This window comes from Microtus oregoni, unplaced genomic scaffold (genome assembly GCF_018167655.1).
Source record: "Microtus oregoni isolate MIOR12 unplaced genomic scaffold, Mior012 000067F_ref0000223, whole genome shotgun sequence".
In the NCBI taxonomy this organism is placed as follows: domain Eukaryota; kingdom Metazoa; phylum Chordata; class Mammalia; order Rodentia; family Cricetidae; genus Microtus; species Microtus oregoni.
In genome coordinates, this window is record NW_024543974.1 from 2832722 (window position 1) to 2858476 (window position 25755).

A 25755-nucleotide genomic window follows, 5' to 3' on the forward strand; every position below is an offset into this window, starting at 1 on the left:
AGATGGTAGTTGAGAAGGGATGAAGAAAGGGAAGTAACATAATTCTGTTTCAATTAAAAGCATATTTGTAAAAAGAGGCCCACATATGCCTAGACATACAGCACTAGCCATGATCATCCATTGGGTCAGAATTCATGTGGTATGAGAAAAGCCAGTACAGCACACTGGTAACAATTTTTGCATCCTGCCTTCACACACATAGGCTCTTACTGCACGTTTAAAAACTGTAGCAAACAAAGCATTTCCAGTGAACATTTAAAGCTATGACACAGCAGAACAAACTGATCAGAGTGACTCATAAGAACCAGTGCGAAGGTAAGGAACACTAAACAGACCAAGTGTTCCATAAAGCACAGACATGTATAAGTAGGAGGCCCATCTGCCAAAAGCCAAATATCCTTACCCTGGTATCAGGCCTCCTGAAAACCTGTTAGTTAAAATACAGAACAAAATCATCATGGAAATGTTCTTATTGTGAAAGATGCCATTAGATTCAATAGCCTAGTCCCTAAGAAAGCTGTTAATCCTCTTTAACATATTTATCTCCAAAATCTCATTCAATATTAAGTCAATCCTAACACATTTGTCCTGTGAGTTTCAGGGAAGTATCTAATTCGAAGAAAATTATCTCCTCACTTCCAACTGTTTTAAACACAAATCCTTTCCTGCAAGTGTTTTCACAGGCTATTGTGACAGGGTACATTTCAAAAGTAAATGTTGTTTCTGTTTAGAAAACTGAAGGCATTTTCCATGTAAAAGCAATGATATAAAAAGGGAGATAGGCTTTTAGACCAGTCCACAAAACAAGAAAACCCCAAACTGGATCCAGAACACAGTTTAGCTATATATGAACTCAGTATCTTAACAGTGAGATAATCACACATCTTAATCTGACTTAGATTTAAATTTCCAATTCCAATTAGGACTCCAAGATTAAACTCTCTGATTTAGTTACCCCACTGGAAGCAGGGGGTGCCTTCTCTGATAGACATGGCAACAAAGAAGAAGTTCTAGGGAGGAAGAAGTAGTGGCTGTGGTTGAAGCAGAGGTAAAACCATGCTTTATTTAACTGAGAGATACTGACTTCAGAATATTATTCCTGTGCCTGTGGCCTGTGAATCCTAACTAAACATGCAGCCTCTGTGTGGGAAAGCTCTAGTCAGAAGAAACAGCACACATAGACAGAACCTTAGAAAAACAAGTAGTTGTCATATTCTGGGGGAGGAGTTCAATGTTTCTGTACCTTGTTGCAAAATCTACAGTAGTTGCAAAATCAACACTAGATGTTGAATGAGAAACACATCATCAGAAAGAACAATTGCCAGGCTATTTATTAGCTTTATGGATTTACTAAATGGGAGAAGAGCATCTGAATACGAACACAGGCTACAAAAGCTATTCTTGTGTCAGCATTAACAACTTAAAAAAGAATCCAAATGGAATGACCCTGTATGGTTGGTCAATGTTGTTCCCAGAAGACTTGAGTTATTCAATGAAAATAGCAGCATAAGGCATAAAATACTGCCCTACAAGCCATTGGTCAGGGAGGTCCCAGGTCACCAAAGTACCACAGGTTATTGCTGCTGTCTTTGGATACCCATCATAACTATGTGGGAATAATCCCTCGTTGCTGAACCACCACACACTCTGGCTGCAAAACATAAAAAGTCATCTTCAAACTCTTCAGAAACTTCCTCCCTAATGTCAGAAGGTGCTGTGCAGGCTGATGTGGGGAGAAAAGATATCAAAGTTCTTACCCAGTGCTGAACCCAGTATACTAAAGTTACTAGAAAAGATGTGCTCACTGGTGCAATAGCGGTGTGACTGTGACGGAGTGACGGAATGCTTTCTGATTAGATTTGAGGCCTGCTCCACAGCAAGGAATTTCATTCCTGGTCTGGAATCCTAGGCAAAATCCCATGGCTGGTGAATTTATAGACCCTAATGTAGAACTTGCTCTTCTTTTCCTAAGTGGTCATGCTATCAAATTGCCTTCTAAGTACTTATATTTCTACCCCTAGACCTATTCTGCTCTCAACCATAGAGAAGCTTCCATTTGCAGTGAACAACAGCCAATGGAAAGATGTGGAACCTGATCAAAGTGCTGAGAAGATAGTGAATGCTTGGCCCTGAATGGGACATCTATTTCCACCATCCCCCTTTCTGCCACCAAGGCGCAGGGAGGAGGAGGAGGTGGAAAGAATGTAAGAGGTAGAGAGGGTGGGAAAGAGTGCTGTTAAATGCGGTGTTGCGGACATGATACGGCTGTTACAGTTACCTGCACATGACCTACACAAGGTAAAGCCAACTAAAATCCTGACATAGATATTACAGATGATCTCCAGGTCCCACACCATACTGACAGAGATATTAACAGTAGGGAGCTGCTGTGGGAAGGAGAATCATTCCTCCTTATTGAGGATAATACCACTGTAGGTATGTATCCTATGCTCCAGTGGATGACTCCACAACCTTGTACCTATGAGTAGCTTTACCTACACATAGTGACTTAGCAAAAAACAGAAGACATGTGATTGAGAGTACATGGGGGAGAATTGGAGAGGGAAAATAGAAACAGATGTGATTATATGTCATTTTATACATTGAAATTCTTAAAAAAAAGAAAAAAATTAATAAGAAAATCTTTGCAGTTAAAAAGGTGTTCTGAATTAACTGACAATATTCTTCAAAATGAATTAAAGCCCTGAAGCTCCTAAGCAGAGACTTTTGGGGTTAATAAGCTTAAATCTGGCTTTTGGAGGGATGGCTTTTGGAAGGATGGATTCAAATATCAAAATTTATTTAATTGCATACTTTAAATATGTAAAGTTTGACATTTCTTAACTGTTCTTCAACAAAGTTCACAGAACATAAACAAAAAGAATAAGTGGCTTCTGGTAATAAAAGCCTCAAAACTGAAAGGTTCATTCTGGACCACCCCACTTGAATAGGCCTACTTCTAATTCTAACCATTGCCTCCATCACTGTTACTGACTTTGCCTTACTTCCTGATATAGCACTTTAAAATAGTGTTCATTGGCCTCTCTTTTCAGATGAGAAAATAAACTTCTCACACTACTAGCTCCCTCCTCCCAGGCCCTGCCAGTTTAAAGTTCATTTTTAATTCTTTTGGTGTTCTCCTTCAGCAGGAGTTGTGTCGTAGAGACACTCGAGCATTTTATGTTCAAGCCACTTCTCTCAACACCTGAGACATATGAACTGGTTTTAGTTTTAGGCTAGCTGAGATAAAAACCATTCTTGACTCCATTTTTGTTTCAATAAAAAAAAAGGCACTGACTTCCTTGCTCATGTTCTCCCTCCTTCTGCTCCTCATTTGGATCTTAAGAGCTCAGTCCGGTGCTCCAATTTGGGTCTCTGTCTCTATCTCGATCCATCGCCAGATGAAGGTTCTAAGGTGATATGCAAGATATTCATCAGTATGGCTATAGGACAGGGTCAGGGTGCACCCACCCACTGTGACAGTGGAACTGATCTATTGGGAGCTCACCAAGGCCAGCGGGACTGGGACTGAAAAAGCATGGGATGAAACCGAACTTTCTGAACATGGCGGACAAGGAAGGCTGATGAGAAGCCAAGGACAATGGCACTAGGTTTCGATCCTAATACATGAACTGACTTTGTGGGAGCCTAGCCTGTTTGGATGCTCACCCTCCTGGACTTGGATAGAAGTGGGAGGACCTTGGACTTCCCACAGGGCAGGGAATCTGGACTGCTCTTCATTCTCAAGAGGGAGGGGGAATGGAGTGGGGGGAGGAGGCAATGTGTGAGAGGAGGGGGAGGGAAATGGGAAATGGGGAGGAGACGGAATTTTTTTTTCAACAACTAAAAAATAAACAAAAAAAAAAAGAAAAAAAAGGCACAGTTAAGAAAACTGGCCAAAAAATTTGAAGTCAATGAAATGATTCCTAATTTTATTCTGCTATACTTATAGACCAGAGCCTAGCTCTGTACTTGTAGAACAAAGCCTAGCTTAATTGTCATCTGAGACACTTGATCCAACAAGTGATGGGAGAAGATGCAGAGACCCACAGCCAAATATTAAGCAGAGCTTGGAGAACTCTAGTGGAGAAGGATTATAGGAGCCAGAGGGGACAAGGATACCTTGAGAACACAGCCAGCCCACAGAATCAACTATGCAGGGCTCACAAGGGGCTGACAGAGACTGAACTGACAATCAGGGAGCCTGCATGGGACTGAGCTAGGCCCTCTGCATATATGTGACAGTATATGTGAGTAGCTTGGTATTTTGTGGGACTCTTAACAGTGGGAGTCGGGCCTGTCAATGAATCTTTCACTGGCTCTGGGGACTCTTTCTCCTACTGTGTTGCCTCATCCAGCCTTAATATGAGGGTTTGTGTCTAGTCTTATTGTAACTTGTTATGCTGTATTTGGTTGATATCCATGGGAGGGCTGCCTTTTTCTAAAGGGAAACAGAAGAGGCGTGGATCTTGGGGAAAAGGAAGGTTGAGAGAGTGACTGGGAGGAGAGGAGGATGGGGAAATTGTGGTCGGGATGCAATATATGAGAGAAGGATAAATGAAAAAAGAAAAAGGAAAACTGACTAAACTTAAGGTGGCAGAGCTGCTAGTTAAACCCTGGTATTCCTGCTCAACATCTGCTTCCCTAACAGACAACTCTGCTCTTTTTTAAAAAATTAATTTATTTATTTATTAAAGATTTCTGTCTCTTCCCCGCCACCGCCTCCCATTTCCCTCCCCCTCCCCCAATTAAGTCCCCCCCCCAATTAAGTCCCCCCCCCTCAGCCCGAAAAGCAATCAGGGTTCCCTTACAACTGTGCTCTTTTAAGGGATCTCAGCATGGGGTCTGACTGATTACACAGACAGCCCACTTTGACCTCTGCAGTACACATAGGATCTCTGAACTTGATTTAGGTTTGTTGAAGAAGCCAACAGCACCCTGTCAGACACCTTTCTTCTTTCTCTATCTCCACCCATCTACTCCAGCATGCTGTAGTATTTGCACATTTCTTCTGCTGCTTGGTTAAGGACAGACAGCAAGAAATGAACACTGGAAGGAAGACTTTACAATATTTTTTATGGAAATAATGCCTACTGCAGAACAAAGTAGAGGCCGAGTCTAACAGACAGATTGCAGAACTTCTTGTCAGTGTCTTTTCTACTGGAAGAAAATAGCTGGCAGTTTGGAAATAGTGTGATAACCCGTTTTTAAGCTTACACAGTTCTTAAGCTGCTATAAGGAAATCCTCAGTAGTTAAGACAGGAGAGTGTTCAGAGGTTTGCAGGGGCTTGCCTCAAAGTCTTGGGGGTATGTTTCTCTCTGCTTCCCTTTGCTCCTCTCCTGAAATGAGCCCTTTCAGATACACACAGAAATTTCTTTCCTGCTAGAATTGGATTCTGATGTAAGCCAGAGGAGATAGCCATGCCTTAAGTCAGGAGGAGCCTAGGTGGTCTCCCAATGTATGTCTTGAGAGTTTCATTTTTACAAAATGGCATTGTATTATTTTAGTCAGCAAATTCTCTTAAGATCATCCCAGTTGAGGAGTTTATCACTATTTCTTCTTTACTGTTGACCAATATTCCAATCATCCTGACAGGTATGTAGTGGTCCCTCTGCAGGGCTTTAATTTGCAGTCCACCCCTTACCCCTATTTCAATGATGATGATGACCTTTTCATGAGTTTCTCTGTCATCTGCATGTACCTCTTTGGTGAAAGGCTTTGTGTGTTTTCTTCATTTTCACTGTTACGTTTTGAGTATTCTCTATATATTCTAGATATTAGTGTTTATCAGGTATGAGGTTTCCAAATATACTTTTTCCTGCTCTGTAGCTTGTCAGTTTGGGGGGTTACTGAGACTTCCAGCCAGATTTTGATTCATCACTTTTCCATACTTAAGGTTGTTCCTGTGTTATTTATAGATAATTTCCACATATTTTAGTTATATTCAGTGTGAAAAAGAAAAATACATTTGTTCTGCCTTTGCAGAAACAGAAGAGAAAGTCTCAACATTTTAAAAAAGTAATTTGTTTTCATAGGCTGATCATCTTTTCTCATCTATAATTATATTGTCCAAAGAGATAGTAATAGGGCTTTGTAAAAAGGCTTTTATGGGAACATATTATACCTTCTATTTTCCACATCTCTCTCCTGTACCTGACTTCCATGTAGGCATCTGAATCTGCAGTCTATGATTAATAAATAAGTCATATAGCCAGGTTTTCAGTCATGACTTTTGACAGTGGATCCTGAAAGGGCATGATCAAGCTTCCCTTTTCAAAGACTAGCACCCAGTTCTGGAAACATGAACCAAGACCTAATTCAAGCATTATAAAGTGCTCCCCATACATTGTTTTCCCCTTCCCTCCTAAGCCCTTCTGGAAATTTCTGTTGGGGATCCAGAGACTAATTACAGCACTTTTCTGGTTCAACAATAGCTGGATTTCTTCTCTAAAGAGTCTAAACTAAGAAAGCAGAGAAAAATTGTATACTGCCACCCCAATTTTCTCCTTTTTTGTCATTTAGGATATTTAAACATGAAATCTAGGAATTACTATGTGCACAAGGGTAAGGGGAGCAAAAAGAGAGCAGAGGAACAGAGGAAGTGCTGAGGATAATTTTAGAGCTAGAAAAAGCAAGATGGTACATAGTACACTAATTGGTAGAAGGCAGAGCAGAATCAAGTCCTTCTGAACAAAACATAATTGAAAAACATTCTAGAAATAAAGGCATTTAGACACTTAAAATCTGACTATGATCCTTTCAGCCTTACAGTGAAGGAAACCCCGAAGACTATACAAGGTTGCACACTGAGAGATTATACAAGGTCACAGAGCTAGCCAGAACTGTTTGTACTACTCCATAAAACTCCCTCTTTCTGGTCTAGTTTCACTTTCCAAATGATGGAAGTTATGATTGGTTGTGTCATTTCTACAAAGTCCCTGGAAATATTTCAGTATAATTTCTAACAGTACTATTGCATCTGCTCTATGAAAATTACATTGAGATCACAGTATTTTTTACACATTCAAGGGAAAAAATTTTAAACAATGGCCTTATTAATTGATTATGAATTTCTTATAAAGTATTTTGATCATATTCATAAACCCACCCCAAGATTTTTTTCTGTATGTTGGCCTGGTTAAATGAAAGCAATCGAGTTAGCAAGGATAGGATAAGCAAAAGAAAACATTTAATTACATTTCTTTTAATAATGTTAATTATTAGTTTAATCTTTGGGATGGTTTGGTTTTAAAGTAAGCATTAACTAGTAGGAAGGAGGAGGATCGAGAAGAGAGGAGAAGAAGAGAAAGGAGAAGTGCAGAGAGGAAAGGGGATAAGATGAGAGGACAGAGCAGGCCAGGGAGAAGGGGAGAGGAAAAGATGGGAAAGGAGAGATGCAGAGGGACTAAACACAGAAAGGAGGGGAGAGAAGAATGGGAGGAAAAGCTGGGGAGATGAGAATAGAAAAGCATTGAAGAGGGGAAAGGAAAGGAAAGGAAAACAAAGGGTGGAGAAGCAGGAGGAAGAAGAGAAAACAGGAGAGGAGGGGATGAGAGAAGAAAAGGGAGGCAAAAAGAGACCCGTGGTAGAGACCCTTGGCAGAGAAGTGTGATCAGGGGAAGAGAAGAAGGGATGGAGGGAGAGTGGGAAACAGAAGGAAGGGAAGGGAGAGGAGGAGAGAGGGGGGAAGACCGAAGGAGAGGAAAAGAGACAGGGGAGGGAGAGCAGAGGAAGAACGGGAATAGCATGGGAAAGAGAGGCCAGGGGATGAAGGGGAGTGAAGACAGGACAGCAGGAAAGGGAAAGGACAGAAAGAGGGGAGGAAAGGACTGAAAGAGAGGAGAGATAATGGAAGGGGAGAACAGAGAGGAGGGATGTAGAGAGAGAAGAGGGGGAAGGAGGAGGGAAGGAAAGAAATAGAGAAGGGGTAAGAAGGGAGGGTAGTAGGGAGATGAGAGTAATCAACACCAAATCTGTACGTGTTTTAAAGAAGATATAGATAACTACAAATCTTATCTACGAATGGTTGCAACTTCAATCCTCCTGAAACTGTATCTGAACCCTTAGACCCAACTCCAAGCCATGGCTCCTATGCCAGAGGGTCTCCAAAGCCCAGAATAGTTACTCTGAGTTTTAGCAGTATCATGTACAACAGTTTGTGTAGTTTAGGAATATTTTATGCTTTTATTACTTAAAATATATTTCTTTGAAGAAGGTAACACTCACAAATTATAAATTTAATGTCAACATTGTAGATTTAGCTATAAAACATGCTGTCTTACAATAATTCAAAGGCTTTGACTATGATCTGATGTAGGGACTTAAACTTCAATTTCTAAAATAAATGAAAACTTTATTAGTTTTTTTGAGACAGGGTTTTTCTGTAGTTTTGGAGGCTGTCCTGGAACTAGCTCTGGTAGACTACACTGGCTTTGAACTCACAGAGATCAGCCTGCCTCTGCCTCCCGAGTGCTGGGATAAAAACCTTATTTTTTATGAAATGCATCTATTAAACCATTCTAGCATGAGCTGATTGTGCTACACAAAATTTGTAAATAGATGGAAATTGATAAAACTTTAACTATTTCATGTTAAAGATCCAACCAACATGTACATTAGAAATATCGTCAACATTCAATCATGTTTGTTATTTATTTTAGTATTTTGAGACAATAGCCCAGGTTAGCTATTAACCACCAGTAAACTAGGTGGTTAGCTCAGACTGGCCTTGAACTAGAGTTGATCCTCCTATCTCAGCTTCCCTTGGAGTGTGCCACCATACTTGGCTGCATTCACTCTTGTGCAGAACCCACATGACACCATTAAACTATAATGACAATTTTCCAGTTAACATTTAATAGGAAAGAGAGAAAATCACCCTAGAGTATAAACACTGTCCTTTGCTGACAGGAGTCCTTCAATGGGCAGTTACAGGTAAAGTGGGGACAACAGGCTACCAGCATCTCCCAACTGTACATAAAGTGGCTTCCTGATTAGGTTCTGAAGACAAAGAGCCTCAGATGCTCCCTTGTCACCATGCATGAAAATCAGTAACTGGGGACACTATTAAGAGATATACTGCCAGTCTTCGAGTGGCAGATTATCTAATTTCTACTGCTGGCTTGGTGATGTGCACATGACAGCTCAAGAGTAAATCTCAACCACCGGTGCTGGAGTCTATTTCTGAACTTATGCTATGATCAAGCAAGGAGAGGATGCTAAAAGTCCTCAACAAGGAGCAGTTATGAAGAAGTGGAATGTTGGCTGAAGCTCGTGAACTATTTGTGAGATTTCCCATCTTCTGAGTGCTGCTCACAGATAAACTAAATATATTCCATGTATGCTCGTGAAAATTTATTCACCCATTCCTATTAGCAAAAAAACCCAAATCAAACCAAAACAAAACTCAAGCAAACATAAAGAAAATATCAATAGTTTCACTTAGTGTTTCTGTTAACAGCTTATTGAAATCAAAATATTAATTGAACAGAGATGGAACAGCTGAAATTTTTGCTTGTTAATTAATAACTATTTACTGAGTATCTATTAAGCTCCAGGACAGTGCTAGGAACCAATCTGTGCCAACAACAAACCTCTCACTCTTAACCTTAGACTATGCAGGAAATTCAGATTTCAAAATAAACAAAGGTTTCTAACTCTGAAAAATGAGGCTGCCCCATTTAAAGTTCTGTAATTATAGTTTCTATGTTAATGATGAATACTCAAATGTAATATCTAATTACAAAATCATGTTTGTGAAGTAAAGGGATTGTCCATCAAGATGTAATTCTATGCAAAATAACAAAGTAAGCAAATAATTTCTGTTTGTTTGCCTGCTGTGAGATGGGAGTCTCACTCTTGAATTTGCCCAGGCTTTGAATTCTGTCTGTAGACAATTGCCTAGCCTCAAGCTCCCCTGCAACTGTTGACATGTCACAAGCACACACAATTATGCCCACTGCACATGATAAAACAGAACTTGATTCAAAATCTTAGCACAATTTTTTCATGTCAGTTATAAAACTATACCACAAACAGGAAACATAGGTAATATTTTCCCTTAATATTTCAGACTGAACACTAAAAAACCTTTGTCCTCACCACCACAAAGGGTAATTTAATACCAAGAAGTCAAAGGTTCATGTGAACTAAAACTACAAAGCTTCTTGGGTACTTATATAGCAATAATGAATTAAACATTCAATGTTGCTTACCTTGTAATCTCTGGACACATTTTCTGATGTCACTGAACCTGAAATCTGACTAGAAATTGTAGCAGCTATAAGCTGTTTACACCATTCAACATGTGATCCTGTAGGGCTAAAAGAAATAGTGTGATTAAAAGTCTTTAACACAGGCTCCTGAAGAGAATCAATGTGTCCTGGGTACGAATAAACACATACAGGTATTATTTTTCAAAGTGTCTCATGTACAGCCCAGGCTGGCTTCAACTCACTATACAGCCAAGGATAGCCTTAAACTTCCCATCCTCCAGCCTCCTCCATCTCCTGAGACATGCAGACATGCAGACATGCCCCCACAACGTCTTTAACTATTTGGTTGATTTTCTATTTAATATGAGAATCAATATAAACAAAACAGAAAATACATCAGGTTCTAGGTTAGTTTTAGATGTACCAATCAACCTTTTCAAAAAGTTTTAATATTGTAGGTATTGGGGCTGGAGAAATTGCTCGGTGGTTAAGAGCACTGGCACCTCTTTAGAGGATCCAGGTCTGTATTCCTATTGCTCACATAACAGCTCACAAGGTCCTGTAACTCTAGTCCCAAAGCATTCAATGCCCTCTCCTGGCCTCTGTGGGCACCAGGAATGCACATAGTGCACAGACACACATGCAGACAAAACATCTATACATATCCAATAAATAATTTTAAATGAGTACAGGTATGTAGTTAAGTATGTTACTCTCTAACATATCATAGAATTCTATCAAAATTATATGATATAGTATATATAGAAAATTAACATAGTGTATATAGAAAATTAATTCCAAAGTAAAATATTTACCTTAAAACATATGATTTTCAAACAAAATTCAACCAAATTCATGTTTTTAGTTTAAAATCTAGAAAACAATGTACTTTTAGTGGGGGTAAAGCTGAGGGTAAGTTAATATAGAACAGACTAGAAAAGATATTTTGTATTAAGCAGTGATGCTACATTACATTTCTGTTAATGCTTTAACTTACAAAAGCTTCTTCCAGTTGTTATGTCAGAGCTTCATAACCAGTTGTGACAAAAAGGCAGAACAGACACTAGCTAACTTAACTAGATAAGGAAATGAATGTGGCCATCACTCCAGGGGCCAGAACAACCGAAAGTGACTGATATACTGAGCTAAAGGGGGTACCACAGATGCTGTAAAACAGAACAGGGCAAAGAAAATATAAAACTCTCTGCTGGTCAAAAATGCAGACTTACCTAGCCTCCCAGTGACCCATTTTACAGAAAAGAAAACTGAGCTTCTAGGTTTATCCATGGTCACATGACTGATATGTGGTTGGCCTGTGCTCACCTGACCTAATGACTAATAGGCAACTAGGCAGTGAAAGATGTAAAACTTGCTCTCAGGAGCTAGGCTCCTTTCCAGATCTGTCAAAACAAGAAAAAGAAACCAATGAAGAGGGCAAAAGACTCTTAGGAGCTTTACCACGAAGTTAAGTTTCATCTGGAAACCAAACCAAACCAAACCATCAGAAATTACATCCACAGTTGTGTGTGTGAAAGACAGAACATCTACTTAATTGTAGTCTCTGATTAAGGTGCCCACCCAGTCTTTGTGGTTGAAAATATATGTAAAATATGTGCTGAATAGGTAGAAATTCCAATGATACACAAGAATTTTATGATCCTAGTAGAAGTCAGAATTTTATCATAATTTCTAGGGGATAGGAGGAAACTAAGAGAGATATTATATTCTCATATTCTGTGTGTGTGTGTGTTTGTGTGTGTGTGTGTGTGTGTGTGTGTGTGTGTGTGTGCTGAAACAGGGTCTCTCTATGTAGTTATATAGTACTGGCTGTCCTGGAGCTTGCTCTGTGGACCAGGCTGACTTCAAATTCAGAAATCCCCCTGTGCTGGGATTAAATGCTAGTGTCCCCTTTATTGCCTGCTCCTTTCCTTTTTTGAGACAATCTTTTTTCTACAGTACAGGCTGGTCTGGAACTCTCTGTATTTACCAGGTTGGCCTTGTACATGCAGCAATCTTGCCTCTTGAGTGTTGTATTTAGTGGTATTCACCACCACACCAAGCTTCCTTTTTTTCCCCTTTTACCATCAGCACCCATACCTGACTGCAAATACATAAAATCAACTAGGGGAACTAGGGGAAATCAGCTGCTGACTAGATCCTGCCACACCTTTTTCTAACAAGGACACTTTTTTTTACTTTGCAGAACTGCAATCCACTGTTTCCTGGGGCTTACCCACTTCTTCCTGTCCCCACTTAGAAACGAGTTGCCCAGGCAGTCCCAGGATTCCTTTTGGATCCTTGCTGTATGGATCTATCACAGGGCTTCTAGAGGCCTATTCCCACCACTTTGAAAGAACACACAGAGATAAGACAGGTGAGATATTTTTAGAAGACACAAATACAAGAGATAGGGAATTCTAACAACACTGTTTTAAAGGTAGCCCTTGACTCCAATTGTGCCCACTCCCATCTCCCTCTCTGGAGTGGTTTTGTGAACCAAAATATCTCCTTTGGGGCTTAAAGTTGATTGGGCTGTTTTGAGAAAGGGGTGGGTTTATTGGTGTTGATGTGTTTTTACCATCAGCAACAGGAAGTGGCCTGGGTCAGAGCAGTTACACAGAGGGTATAGTGGGCCAGCCAACAGGAGGTCTGGGTTCAAGTCCTGTTTCTGTCACTAGCTAGATCTGTGACCTTTAGGAAGCCACATCCTCTCACAGGACCTCTCTTTTCAAAGAGAAGTGAAATACTCTGAAGACTACACAAGCCTCAAGGTTCAAGGAACACACAGAGCCCAACTTCCCTTTAGGGGAGTCACTCCTTAATGAAGAGTATGCACGGCTTCTTGCTGAAATATCAGAACCGAGCCCTCTTTCCTCCCTGCTTGTTACCTTGTGCAGCTGCCCTCCATGCTCAACTGCTCTTTCCCAGCTGGATATGGCAGGCATGCCATAAACTGCTTTCTTTGAAATCTGCTTCACAAGTGACACTTTTGGGCACAATGCCCACACCCCTCACAGATGCCTATACTCCTCAAGGCGTAAGACTCACCTACTTCTCTGTTAAGTGCTAAGTACCTTGAAAATCCTCCCTGCCTTATTGCCATGCTAGTTTCTTTTCCCAGAACTGCCTCTGTCCTCTGTGTCCTCTTCCTGCATTATGAACTGAAGCCCCAGAGAGATGTCTAAGACTTCTTGGTTCAGGTTTACAGCCTAGAATAGAGTTAGTGGGTTCCTTAAGAATCTCTATTTTCAACTGGGAAGAGTATGATGCAGGTTAAGAGAACCACACACATCCTGAGAAGGGATGATAGCACAACTCCTTAGGAAGGCAGCCTGCCTGTTCTCACAGGCAACAGGCCATCTCTGATCAGTTCCTTAGAAGGCGCACATTGTGCTCTCATGGCCAAAGGGCTCTCCCCACTCCATTATTTCCTCAATTCAAATACCTGTCCTCCTTCCTTCCTGTCCCCATCACTAACATCTAACATCCCCAAACTACACCAAGTACCACATGCCCACATAGCCCAAGCACAATGAGGCCGTAGTATACACCTTTCAGAAAAACACAAATTCCTGGGCCTGCCCTAAACCTTCTGAATCAAAATCCTTGGGAGTGGGACATAGTCACTTGTCGTTTCTAATAAATCCTGAATAAGGCATACTAGAGCGACATATTTCAGCTACTCCAATAATTCAGACCTACGCTGCCACCTGAATATACTTCTGTGTTTACCAATAGCCTAGCACTTATCACATACAGCTTCAGCTATCAGCCCTGGAGCCAAAGTAAAGTCACAGTGTGCTATTTTCTGAATGGACAAGAACTCATGTGCTGCTGAAAACTTTCAGATGTGTGAAGTGCTCATGGCTCCAAGGGAAGTCTCAACTGTGGCTAGATTTTAGTGAAACCTATTGTTCAGGATTCATGTAGTAAAATATACTGTAATCACACCGAGCTAGAGAAGGGAGAGAGCGCTGCTGGGTGCTCCCATTCGTGTCTTTGAAAACTCCCAAAAGTTCAGCACACTGGGATGACTCAGACAGCGTCACCTCACTGAAGCATATCACAACTGTCTGTTGCCCAAGTGTAGGTGTCACCGGGGAAACTGGATAATCCAGCCATCTCTTGTCATTACTCGACTGGGTGGTGGCCCTTTCCAGGTGGACATGGCAAATATGCCTTGAACGGACTTATTCTAAATCGACCTCAGAAGCAGGTGACTCATGTGTCCAAGAAAAAAAGAACTATGTCCTTCCAAGTGTAAAGAACTGAAAGTACACAATATTCGTGTCTCCTGAGCAGTATGGAAGCGATCCATCTCAGTTTCTCAAATCTGTGTGTCTTTACCACCATCTGCTGCAGATCGGCTGCCCATGGGTCTCACCTCCTAGTTGCCACCCCAAGCAGCGGCATCGGAACTGATCTTAAAATCACACGATTTAGGCATGACAGTGATGTTAAGAACAAGAAGCCAAGCGACATTTCTCCTGAGAGGATCCTTGGCCAGGGCCACGAACTGGAAAGGGGTTCTCAAGGAGCTAGTACATTGGCACGGGTTTGACAGCTCCAAAGCCTCCGGGAGCTGTCAGCTTGCAGCACGGAAGTGAGCAGGTGCCCTATCCCTGGCAAGTCCAAGGGCAGCAGCTGGAGACGGGGACCCAGGGAAGGCTAGAAGTGCCTGTGGGGGAGCCGCCCACCCCGTCTCGGCCCTGGGCCGCCAGGCCTCGAGCTGGGCACCGAGAGGCGGTGGCGTCCAGGGCCCTACTTACCTGTCTAGGGTCTCCATGCTGGGCTGCCGGGAGCCGGCCGAAGCGCCCCCCACAACCCGAGAGGATCTCCAGCCCGCTGCCGGCCCTGGACCCGGGCCCCCAGCGCTCTCGCAGCTCGCCGCCGCCGCGGCTGCCGCCGCCACCGGCCTGTCCATGACGCGTCAAGCCGGGCGCCTCCGGTGAACCGCAGTCCGGAGTGCAGAGTGTAGCGGCCGCCGGCCCGGCTCCGCGATGCGCCCTCTGCCGCCCTGCTCCGCCGCCGGGCCACTCGCGTCAGGAGGCCGCCGCCATTAGCTGTCACCTGGCGGCCCGGCATTACCCACAAGGCCACGCGCGCAGGGGCGGGGGGGGCGGGGGGGGGGGCGGGGGGGCGGGGTCGATGCAGAGTGGGCGGCGCGTGGCACCCAGGGCCACGCTGTCCCGCAACAGCTGCTGCCCGCCTGCCTGGCCCAGGAACCTGAGGTCTGGTAGCCCAGACCCACTCTAACTCCGCTTGAGCAATGCGGACACTACAGCCTCTGAGGTTTGAAAACTGCGTGACGTGCTTTGCTTTACAGACAAACCTGGTACACTGTGGACGTGTTGTTTTTTTTTTTTATGATTGAAGAAGTTCTACATTTGAAAAACAGACATTTTTTTTTCTCTCTCAATTTTGGATCCCAGGGAACTGTCTGGGTGGGGACATCCCGGGGTTCTTAAGTGCCACTGGTCTTGACATCTTGAAGCATAAACAGTTCCTTAGGATTTTAGCAATCCCCACGCCGTTCTTCTCTCTACCCTACTCTCCCCCACTCCACCTCCACAAATCCACCTCCCAGCCATCTGTAACCATGCTCCAAAGATGCCTTCAGAACTTCTGCCCTTGGTTTATGTTAAGTTTAACATTTAACTTCTGTTATGCAAATCATCGCTATGAAAATCAAGCCAATATCTGATAAATCAAGGACATTCAGTTCCTAAGATAGACTTAGCCCGTTCATTTGGCTTTGGATGCAACATCCAGAATTTATTCTCTATTGTTTCTGCTTGGTTTTGTTGAACCTGGGTACAGGATTAAGAGCCATTTGCCTGTGATTGTATTAGACATGGACAGGAGACCTCTGACCCAGATCCGACGTATATGGACATATAAAGGGAGTATTTGCCTCCATGATTAAAGACAGACCTGGACACAGATTAACCCATGTCTATCTTGCGTCCAAGAGGTGGTAATCTGGGGTAAAGAAAAATCTTCAGTCATAGTGGGAAATCATCTCCTGCAAATGTCTCGGTTCCAATTTTTGTTTTATTTTGTTTGTAGCACCCATTGGCCTGGAACTCACTGTGTAGACCAGGCTGGCTTCAAACATACCAGGCTGGCTTCAAACATGCTGCAATCTTCCTCCATCTGCCAAGTGCTTTAACTGCAAGCAGGCACCACTACAACCCAGACAAAATACTTAATTCCTTATTAGAGAGTGAATGGTCACATTATCTTCAAATTCCCGTGTTGGAGTCCTAATTTCTTGGTATATGATGATGGGGACTTTGCGTGCTAATTTGGTCCAGAAGGCAAGGCCCTGATCAGAATAGATTAGTGTCATTGGCATTTTCTTTGAGCCACCAACCAGCTCTCAAATAAAGACACAGAGATTTATTAATTATGGATACTTGTCCTTAGGTTAGACTTGTCCCACTACCTCTTTGAACTTATTTTAACCTGTTTCTATTCATCTACATTTTACCTCAGGGTTTTTTATCTTGTTTTTCTTTCTGTATGGCCTACTTTTCTGCTTCCTCTGAGTCTGATTGGTTGGTCCCTGGTGTTTCCCTGATGTCTCTTTTTCTTTGTTCTTCTTCCCACCCCCAGCTTAAATTCCTCCTTCTACTTACTCTCCCTGCCTGAAAGTCCAAACTATACCTCCTCCCTTGCTATTGGTCATTCAGCTTTATATTAGACCAATCAGGTGCCTTAGACAGGCAAGATAAAATAGCAACACATCTTTATATAGTTAAGGAAGTGCAACACATCTTTTCATAGTTAAACAAATTATCATCACAAAGACCACCACATGCTTAATATTGTACACCTATATGCATACATCAAGCAAACCAGAAACCCTGTTAGGGTGCCCTAGTTAGAGTTAACTGGACCCAGTCTGGAGTAGCCTGAGAAGGGAGTCTGATTTGGGGGATTTCCCCAGTCAGATTGGCCTGTGGTCATGTTTGTAGGGATTGCCATGAATTGATGTAGGAGAGAGTCCAGCCCACTGTAGGTGGCACCGTTCCCTGAGTAGGTGGGCCTGAGCTGTATAAAATGCTAGCTAATCGTGACCCTTTGAGCAAACTACCAAGCAGCATTACTTCATGAATTCTGTTGTACTTCGTTGACTTAGAGTGAGTTCCCTTTGTGGAATTCTGCATGAAATAGCAAATAGACCTGCTTTTAGGTTCTGACCTTGATTTGCCTCCATGATGGACCATACCTAGGAGTCTGAGCCAAATCAAGCTCTTTCCTCCCTGTCTTAGTTAGGGTTTCTATTGCTGAGATGAAACATCATGGCCAAAAGGCAAGTTGGGGAGAAAAGGGTTAATTTGGTTTACACTTGCACACCGGTTTATGGTTTCAGGTGATTCAGTCCATAGTCACTTGCCTCTGTTGTTTCTCCATCTAAGGTAATGTAGGACACTTTTATTGGGAGTATATGATGGAGCAAGACTGCTCATTTCATGGTGGTCAGGAAGGAAGGATGGGTGGTGAAGAGCAGAGGAAGTGGGAGGAGGAGAGGAAGGGGAGAGAGATGAACACCAACAAAATTACCCTTCAAAAGTACACCCGCTATGGTCTACTTCCTCCAACTACTCACTGCCTCTTAAAGTTCACATTACCCCCAAATGGGCTATTTAGTTATGATTCTGTGAGATTCTGTGTGATGAGGTTAGTGTATTCATGGTACAATAGGTTCCTTTGGGTTTCATGTCTCAACACTATTTCATTGGGGACATTTTTGTACAATATTTCAATCTAAATTGTCAATAATTCTCCATACAAAGAGGATAAAAAATAATTTATTCTGGAGCCAAATATAATGACCATGGTCCAGGAACACAAATTTAGATTACCCCAAATACCACATTCCAATGTAGAAGCAGTTTCATCAATTTTTCTAGTAGCAGAGCAAAGAAAGTCGGAAGGACATTAAAGTACATTGGTAGAAACATTGGGTAGGCAGGTAAAAGCTCTCAGATAGTTTTCTCAGCTTTTTGCTTGGCTGGAAAATGAGTGCTCTGTTTATACATTCCAAAGAAAAACTAGTGCTCAGTCTGTGTATCTCAAATGATTTGCTTATGGTCACAAAGGTCAAGTAGGGAGGAGGGCAACAGATGGCTATTTAGAGACCAAAAAAAAGCCAGAGATAATTTGGCTCTGGGCTTACAGCATCTCAAACTCTCCACAATCATTGACATCCTAATCAGTTAGTTAATCAGTGTTGCAGAAAGTTTGCTTAAAGATGCATTATATTTCTGGGAACTTTTGTTCACAAAAGCAGAACATTCAGTTATTCCCCCAACTCATCTCCTATTTAAGTTAAACGACTATATACTATATGACATTATTGTGGCCTGTTTTCTCTGACCTAAAATGGATTCTGTGGTGTTGACTGCTAACTGCTCATACATCCTCAAGGAGGAACACGACCTCTTGACCCTCTCCATTCTAGCAAATGGGAACTGCTTATATATGCTGAGCCTCTACCTACTAGTAACTGATAACTGCTTATATATCCACAAGGAAGGGAATGCCTCATGAACTTCCCTCCTATCAATCTTAGGGCATTAAGTCACAGCCCTCTGCTGCCAAATTAAAATTCTCACACATACAGTTGCTTTTTAATGTAATCTAGATAAACAAACATATTTTATCCACTGGTGAGCGGTGGCACACACCTTGAATTCCAGCACTTGGGAGGAAGAGAGGCAGATTTCTGAGTTCGAGGCTAGCCTGATCTAGAGAGAAATTCCAGGACAGCTAGGGATATACAGAGAAACCCAGTTGTAGTGATGAGGTGAGCAGGCCTGCTTTTTGTCCCATTCGGCTCCCGCAAGGCTAGCTTAGCCCCAGAATAATTACACGAAAACTGTATTCATTTAAACACTGCCTGGCTCATTAGCTCTAGCCTCTTATTGGCTAACCCTCACATCTTGATTAACCCATTTCTAATAATCTGTGTACCACCATGAAGAGGTGGCTTACCGGGAAGATTCTAACCACCGTCCATCTTGGGTAGGAGAAGCATGGAGGCTGCCTCATTGCCTTCTTCCCAGCATTCTGTTCTGTCTACTCCACCCACCTAATTTTCTGCCCTATTAAAAGGCCAAGGCAGTCTCTTTATTTGACCAATGAAATTAACACATAGACAAAAGACCCCCCTACATCATTTCCCCGTTTTCTGTTTAAGCAAAAAGGAAGGCTTTAACTTTAACATACATATTAAAATTACATATAACAAAACAGTTATCAAGCAAGAATTAGAGTTATAATATTTATATCGATTTTATCTTCATCATAACAATGGAAAACTATAACTAACCATTTTTTAACTCCATCAAAGACTCCAGAAGGATATAATATTACCTAAGCAAACAAGAAATAAGCAACTTTTAAACTCTAGAAATAACAGAGATGGCTCGCTGCCTGGACAGTCACCCAAAGTTCTTTTGTACCATTGGGGCATCCATCTTCAGCCTTCAGGCCCATAGTATCCAGCAGACATTTCCATGAAGCAGGAAATTTCAAAGGCAGTTCAGTCACTATCTGCTGTGTCCTGCAGAATGTCTCGCAGACTCTTATGAATCAGAAACCCCAAAAGACCATCTCACCTTTAGGCAAGTTCAGTAATCCTCTCTCTGTGGGTTCTCTGTGTCCAGTTTATGCAACAGTCCAGGCAAGAGCAGTTTCTTGCCCAAATGGCTAACCAACTCCATAAGGAGCCTCTTTGATGCCCATCTTCCTCTTGAAGTAGATTGGTGCTGCCAGGAGCAGACGTGTCTCATTGTCATGAAAAACCCTAAGTTATTAAAACATTTTAAATGCCATATTTTGTAGTCTTTGAAAGATATGAAGAATGTCTATCTAACTGAAATCTATCTCTATATATCTAGAAAATCTAACTAACATGACTACAAGCTTTACTATTATCGATGATTATCTATTAGCAACCTATATTTCCTAATTATACATTACATTTTAAAATGAACTACACAATTACAATACCTTAATCAATATCAGAAATACATATACATATAACAAAATTGACCTTAAATTTATATTAACGAAGAAAAATTTATATCAATGCCTTTCTTTTTTGTTTAAACAGAAAAAAAGGGGAAATGATGTAGGAGGGTCTTCTATCTATCTGTTGCTTTCATTGGTTAATTAATAAAGAATACTGCTTGGCCTGATAGTCAGAACATAGGTAGGTGGAGTAGACCAAACAGAATGCTGGGAGAAAGAAAGCGGAGTCAGGACTGCCATGAAGCTCCGGTCCGAGATGGATGTGGGTTAGAATCTTCCTGATAAGCCACGACCCTGTGGTGATACACAGATTACTAGATATGGGTAAGCAAGATGTGAGAGTTAGCCAATAAGAGGCTAGAACTAATGGGCCAGGCAGTGATTAAATGAATACAGTTTGTGTGTTGTTATTTCCAGGGCTAAGCTAGCCGTGTAGAAGCCAGACGGGAATGAAAAGCAGGCCTGCTCGCCTCATCACTACACCATGTCCATATGCATATAGATTTTTTTTATTGTCTTTTAAAAAATATTTAATCATTTTACATACCAATCCCAGTTCCTTCTCCCTCCACTCTTCCCACTCCCCCACCTCCCTTTACCCCACCCCCATTTACTCCTCAGAGAGGGTAAGGCTTCCCATGAGGAATCAACAAAGTCTGGTGTATTACTTTGAGGCAGGATCATGTTCCCCCCTCCTCCCTATATCTAGGATGAGCAAGGTATCCCTCCAAAGAGGATGGACTCCAAAAAGCCAGTTCAAGCAATAGGGATAAATCCTGGTCCCATAGTGGCCAGTGGCCAGTGGCCCTACAGACTTCCCCAGCCACACAACTGTCACCCACATTCAGAGGTCCTAGTTCAGTCCTATGCACGTTCCCCTGCTGTCAGTCCAGAGTCAGTGAGCTCCCACTAGCTCAGGTCAGCTGTTTATGTGGGTATCCCCATGATGGTCTTGACTTTGCTCATATTATTACTCATCACTCTCTTCATCTGGACTTTGGGAGTTCGGCCTAGTGCTAGCTGTGGATCTCTACATCTACTTCTATCAGTTGCTGGATGAAGTTTTTATGATGACAATTAAGGTAGTTATCAATCTGATTACAGGGGAAGGCCAGTTCAGGTACCCTCTACACTATTGATTAGGGCCTTAACTAGGTTCATCCTTGGGGATTCCTAGGGATTTCCCTAGTTCCAGGTTTCTTGCTAGCCCCATAATGGCTCCCTCAATAGAGATATTTCTTTCCTTGTTCTCCCTTGTAGGCAGAGACTGCTTGTTTGTTTCCTGGATGTCCAGACCCAAAATAATCACATAGAAACTGTATTAATTAAAACACTGCTTGGCCAATCACTTAGACATATTGCTAGCTAGTGCTTATATCTTAAATTAACCCATTTCTATTATTTTATATTTTACCACAAGGCTCGTAGTTTATCAGTACCAGCACACCGGCATCATTCTCTGGCAGCTACACGGTGTCTCCCTGATTCCCTTTCTTTCCTCCTCTATCTGCTTAGAATTCCTGCCTTACTCAATTCTACGCTGCTGTAGGCCAAAGCAGCATTATTCATTAAGCAATAAAAGCAACACATATAGAGAAGGACTGCCCACACCATTTCCCCTTTGCTGTCCAAATAAAAATGAAGGTTTTAACTTTAACATAGTAAAATTACATATAACAAAACAGGTATTAAGCAAGAATTACAGTTACAATATTTATATCTACTTTATCTTTTATCATAACTAAGGAAAACTATGACTATCTATTCTTCCATTCTATCAAAGATTCCAGAAAGATATAATAGTATTAGCTAAGTAAATAGAAAGTGCATTGTAAGCAACTTCCAATATTCTAGAAATGACAGAGACATTTGCTGCTTGGACATTCACCCAAAGTTCTTCTGTAACATTGGGGCATCCATCTTCAGCTTACAGGCCCATAGTATCCAAAAGACTTTTCCTTGAAGTAGAAAATGTCAAAGACAGTTCCACCTATATTGACAGCTTGTCAGTCACTTTCTTCTGTGTCCTGCAGAATGTCTGGCAGACTCTTTCATGAAGCAGGAACCCTGAAGGATCTCACCATTAGGCAAGTTCAGTAGTCATTTTTCTGTGTGTCCTGCATGTCCAGTCCATACAGGATAAAATCAAGCAGTCCAGACAAGAGCAGTTTCTTGCCCAAATGACTAATCAACTCCATAAGGAGCCTTTTCAATATCCATCATCCTCTTAAAGTAGATTATTGCTGCCCGGAGCAGATGTGTCTCATTGTCATGAAAAGTCCTAAGTTTTTAAAAAAAATTAAGTGCCATATTCTGTTAGTCTTTGAAAGGTTTGAAGACTACCTATCCAGCTGAAGTATATCTTCGCAATCTAGAAAATCTAACATGACTACAAATTTGACTATTATAGATGACTATCTATTAACCCATATTTCTTAATTATACATTACATTTTTTAAATGACCTGCACAAGCACAATACCTTAATCAAGAGCAAAAATATAACAAAATTGACCTTAAATTTGTATCAATAAACCAAGATCCATACCAATGCAAAGTATTCATCTCTAGCATATCCCACTTTAAATGTAAACAAACATTAATAAACAATATATGGGAAATTGGGTGTAGTTCTCTTCAAACTGCTTCTTGCTTTTTGTTGGGCAAAGTATTTTGGGGTTCACAGAGACGTTTTGGGGATCTTGTTTTAAAAAAACCACATTAGTCTGTAAGTAATTCACAAGTTCTCATCTTCTGTGGAAACAAAAGCAGAACCTCTTTTCCAAAGAAACATATCCTTAGACCCAAATTTTGAAGTCAAGATACCTTTAAAGTATATATTGGTTTATCTTAGTAGTCCCCAGAATCAAATGTCTTTCTGCAGTCAAAAAAATTCAAAGAAAACACAATAATACACATAATCCAGACTCTCTGTGTATATTCCATCTCTATGTGGTTTATTTTTCTTTACTCCTTTAATCTATGACTGTCTGTACTCTGTCTCTTTACAGACTGTCTTATTTTTTAAATGATTTATTTCTTTTTATAACTCTCTATATTCTTTTTCTTCTCTCTCCCAAACCTACATACATTTTTCAAAAACACACTTTGACCCACTAGGAGATTATTTCTGTCTGAATCTCTCTTTATTATGTATCTGTAATAATTTTCTGACCAGGAGCACTTTAAAATTTTAAGCAGTATGGTTGTGGAAGCACTGGATGCTGGCTTCACCTCTCTCAGGCTTTCAATATGGTGGAGGTATCTTATCAACAGCTCTGGGACCACAGGATGGGAACCACGATCACCACCTCAACTATGGTAAGCAGTTGGTCCATACTGACACCAAGTAACTTGCAACACTCTGCCCACAAACCCCATTCAAGTGCTTGGCCTGAAAGGCAGAGCTGTTCTTGCAACTAGCATGAACCAGGAAGCTGCCATTTCTTAAAGAAGTTAGATGTTTGTTTGTTTGTTTTTGCTGCTAATGTTGAATCAGGAAGACTTCTCATGCCTTTTCTTGCTTCTAGCAAACAGAGCAAGTCTAAAAAAATTACAGTTTCCAAGACGTCATGCTTAACTCTCTTTTTTTTTTTTTATAGAATTCCTTTGTAAACTCTCTCAGGTTTTACGGGGATGTAGTTAGCCATGTTGGCCTCTGTCCTTCCCCTATCTTGGACATCTAGTTCCCTCATGTTTTTCTACCTCCTTCACTCTCTTCTCTCCATCACTTTCCACCCTCTATTCTCCCCCTAACATTCCCACTTTTCTCAGAAGTTCTTGCCTATTTCCCCTTCCCAGGGGTATCCATGTATGCCCCTCTTAGGATTCTCCTTGTTACCTAGTGTCTCTGGGGTCTTGGACGTATACTGAAAGAATGAACACTCACACCACAAGGACATTTGCTCAACTATGTTCATAGCAGCATTATTCATAATAGTCAGAACCTGGAAATAACCTAGATGGCCCTCAACTGAAGAATTAATAAAGAAAATATGGTACATTTACACATTAGAGTACTACTCAGTGGCAAAAAAAACCAATTTCATCTTGAAATTTGCATGCAAATGGATGGAATTAGAGAAAACCATCCTGAGTGAGGAAATTCAGACCCAGAAAGACAAGCACAGTTGATGTAGGAGGGTCTTTATCTATCTGTTGCTTTCATTGGATAATTAATAAATGAAACTGCTTGGCCTGATAGGGCAGAATTTAGATAGATGGAGTAGACCGAACAGAATGCTGGCGGAAAAGGGAAGTGAGAAAACTCCATGCCTCTCCCCTCTGAGAAGGAAGCAGGTTGAGAATCTTCCTGGTAAGCTACCACCTTGTGGTGCTACACAGATTATTAGAAATGGGTTAATCAAGATGTGAGAGTTAGCCAGGAAGAAGCTAGAGCTAATGGGCCAAGCAGTGTTTAAAAGAATACAGTTTCTGTGTAATTATTTTGGGTAAAGCTAGCCAGTGACTGGGAGCTGGGAGGTGGGAAGCAGCCCGCAGCTTCTTCTATACACAGTATGTACTCATTCATAAGTGGATATTAGACATAAAGCAAAGGATAACCAGCCTCTGCCTTGCTCTTTCTCTCTTGCTCCATATGTATGTGTGTGTGTGTATTTAAAAAATGAAGACAAACTATCCTTTTTCATTTTACATACCAATCCCAGTTCCCACTCCCTCCCCTCCTCCCATTCCCTCCATATACCCTCCCACCCTACCCTTATCCACTCCTCAGAGAGGGTAAGGCACATTGCTTTGGGGAAGGCCCAAGGCCCTCCCTACTATATCGAGGCTGAGCAAGGTATCCATCCAAAAAAAAAAGCCAGTACAATCAGTAGGGATAAATTCTGGTGCCACTCCCAGTGGCCCATCAGTCTGCTCCAGTCACACAAATGTCGCCAACATTTGGAGGGTCTATCTTAGTCCTATTCAGGGTCCTTCCCTGTCCAGCTAGAGTTGGTGAGCTCCCATTAGCTCAGTTAAACTGTTTCAGTGGGTGTCCCTATCATGGTCATGACCTCTTTGCTCATATTTTCACTCTTCAACTGGAGTTTGGGTGGTCAGCTATGCTGTGGGCTCTGTTTCTTGTTCCATCAGTTTCTGGATGAAGGTTCTATGGTGACATTTAAGATGTTCACCAATCTGACTACAGGACAAGGCTAGTTCAGGCACCCTCTTCTCTATTCCTTAGGGTCTTAGCTGGGGTCATCCGGTGGATTCCTGGGAATTTCCCTTGTGCCAAGCTTCTTGGTAGCCCCATAATGGCTCCCTCAACCAAAATATCTCTTTCCTTACTCTCATCTCTGTCCTTCCCCCATCTCAACTATTCCATTTCCTCAAGGTATCCTCCCCCTCCCCTTCCCTTCTGCCCTCCTTTCTCCCCTATCGCTATGCTCCCAATTTTGTCAGGCAAGCTTGTCTATTTCCCCTTTCCAGGTGAATTTATGTATGCTTTTCTTAGGGTTCACCTTGTTATTTAGCTTCTCTAGAGTCATGG

At 41.7% G+C, this 25755-nt stretch overlaps 1 protein-coding gene across 6 annotated transcripts in view; it reads right to left on the bottom strand.

Annotated features, from left to right (window-relative positions):
- LOC121440446 (myotubularin-related protein 1-like) overlaps window positions 1-15288 on the bottom strand; it is a 69602-nt gene extending 54314 nt beyond the window's left edge. For 4 of the 6 annotated variants that reach the window (XM_041641201.1, XM_041641198.1, XM_041641200.1 and 1 more), the window contains exons 1-3: window positions 14985-15288; window positions 10216-10321; window positions 404-427 (exon numbers count right to left, since the gene is read on the bottom strand). In XM_041641201.1, coding sequence (XP_041497135.1) covers window positions 404-427; window positions 10216-10321; window positions 14985-15139 — 285 coding nt within the window. In that variant the 5' untranslated portion in view covers window positions 15140-15288. The remainder of the gene's footprint in view (window positions 1-403; window positions 428-10215; window positions 10322-14984) is intronic. The other 2 variants (XM_041641202.1, XM_041641199.1) reach the window with 1 other exon arrangement.
- Window positions 15289-25755: the final 10467 nt, after the last annotated feature.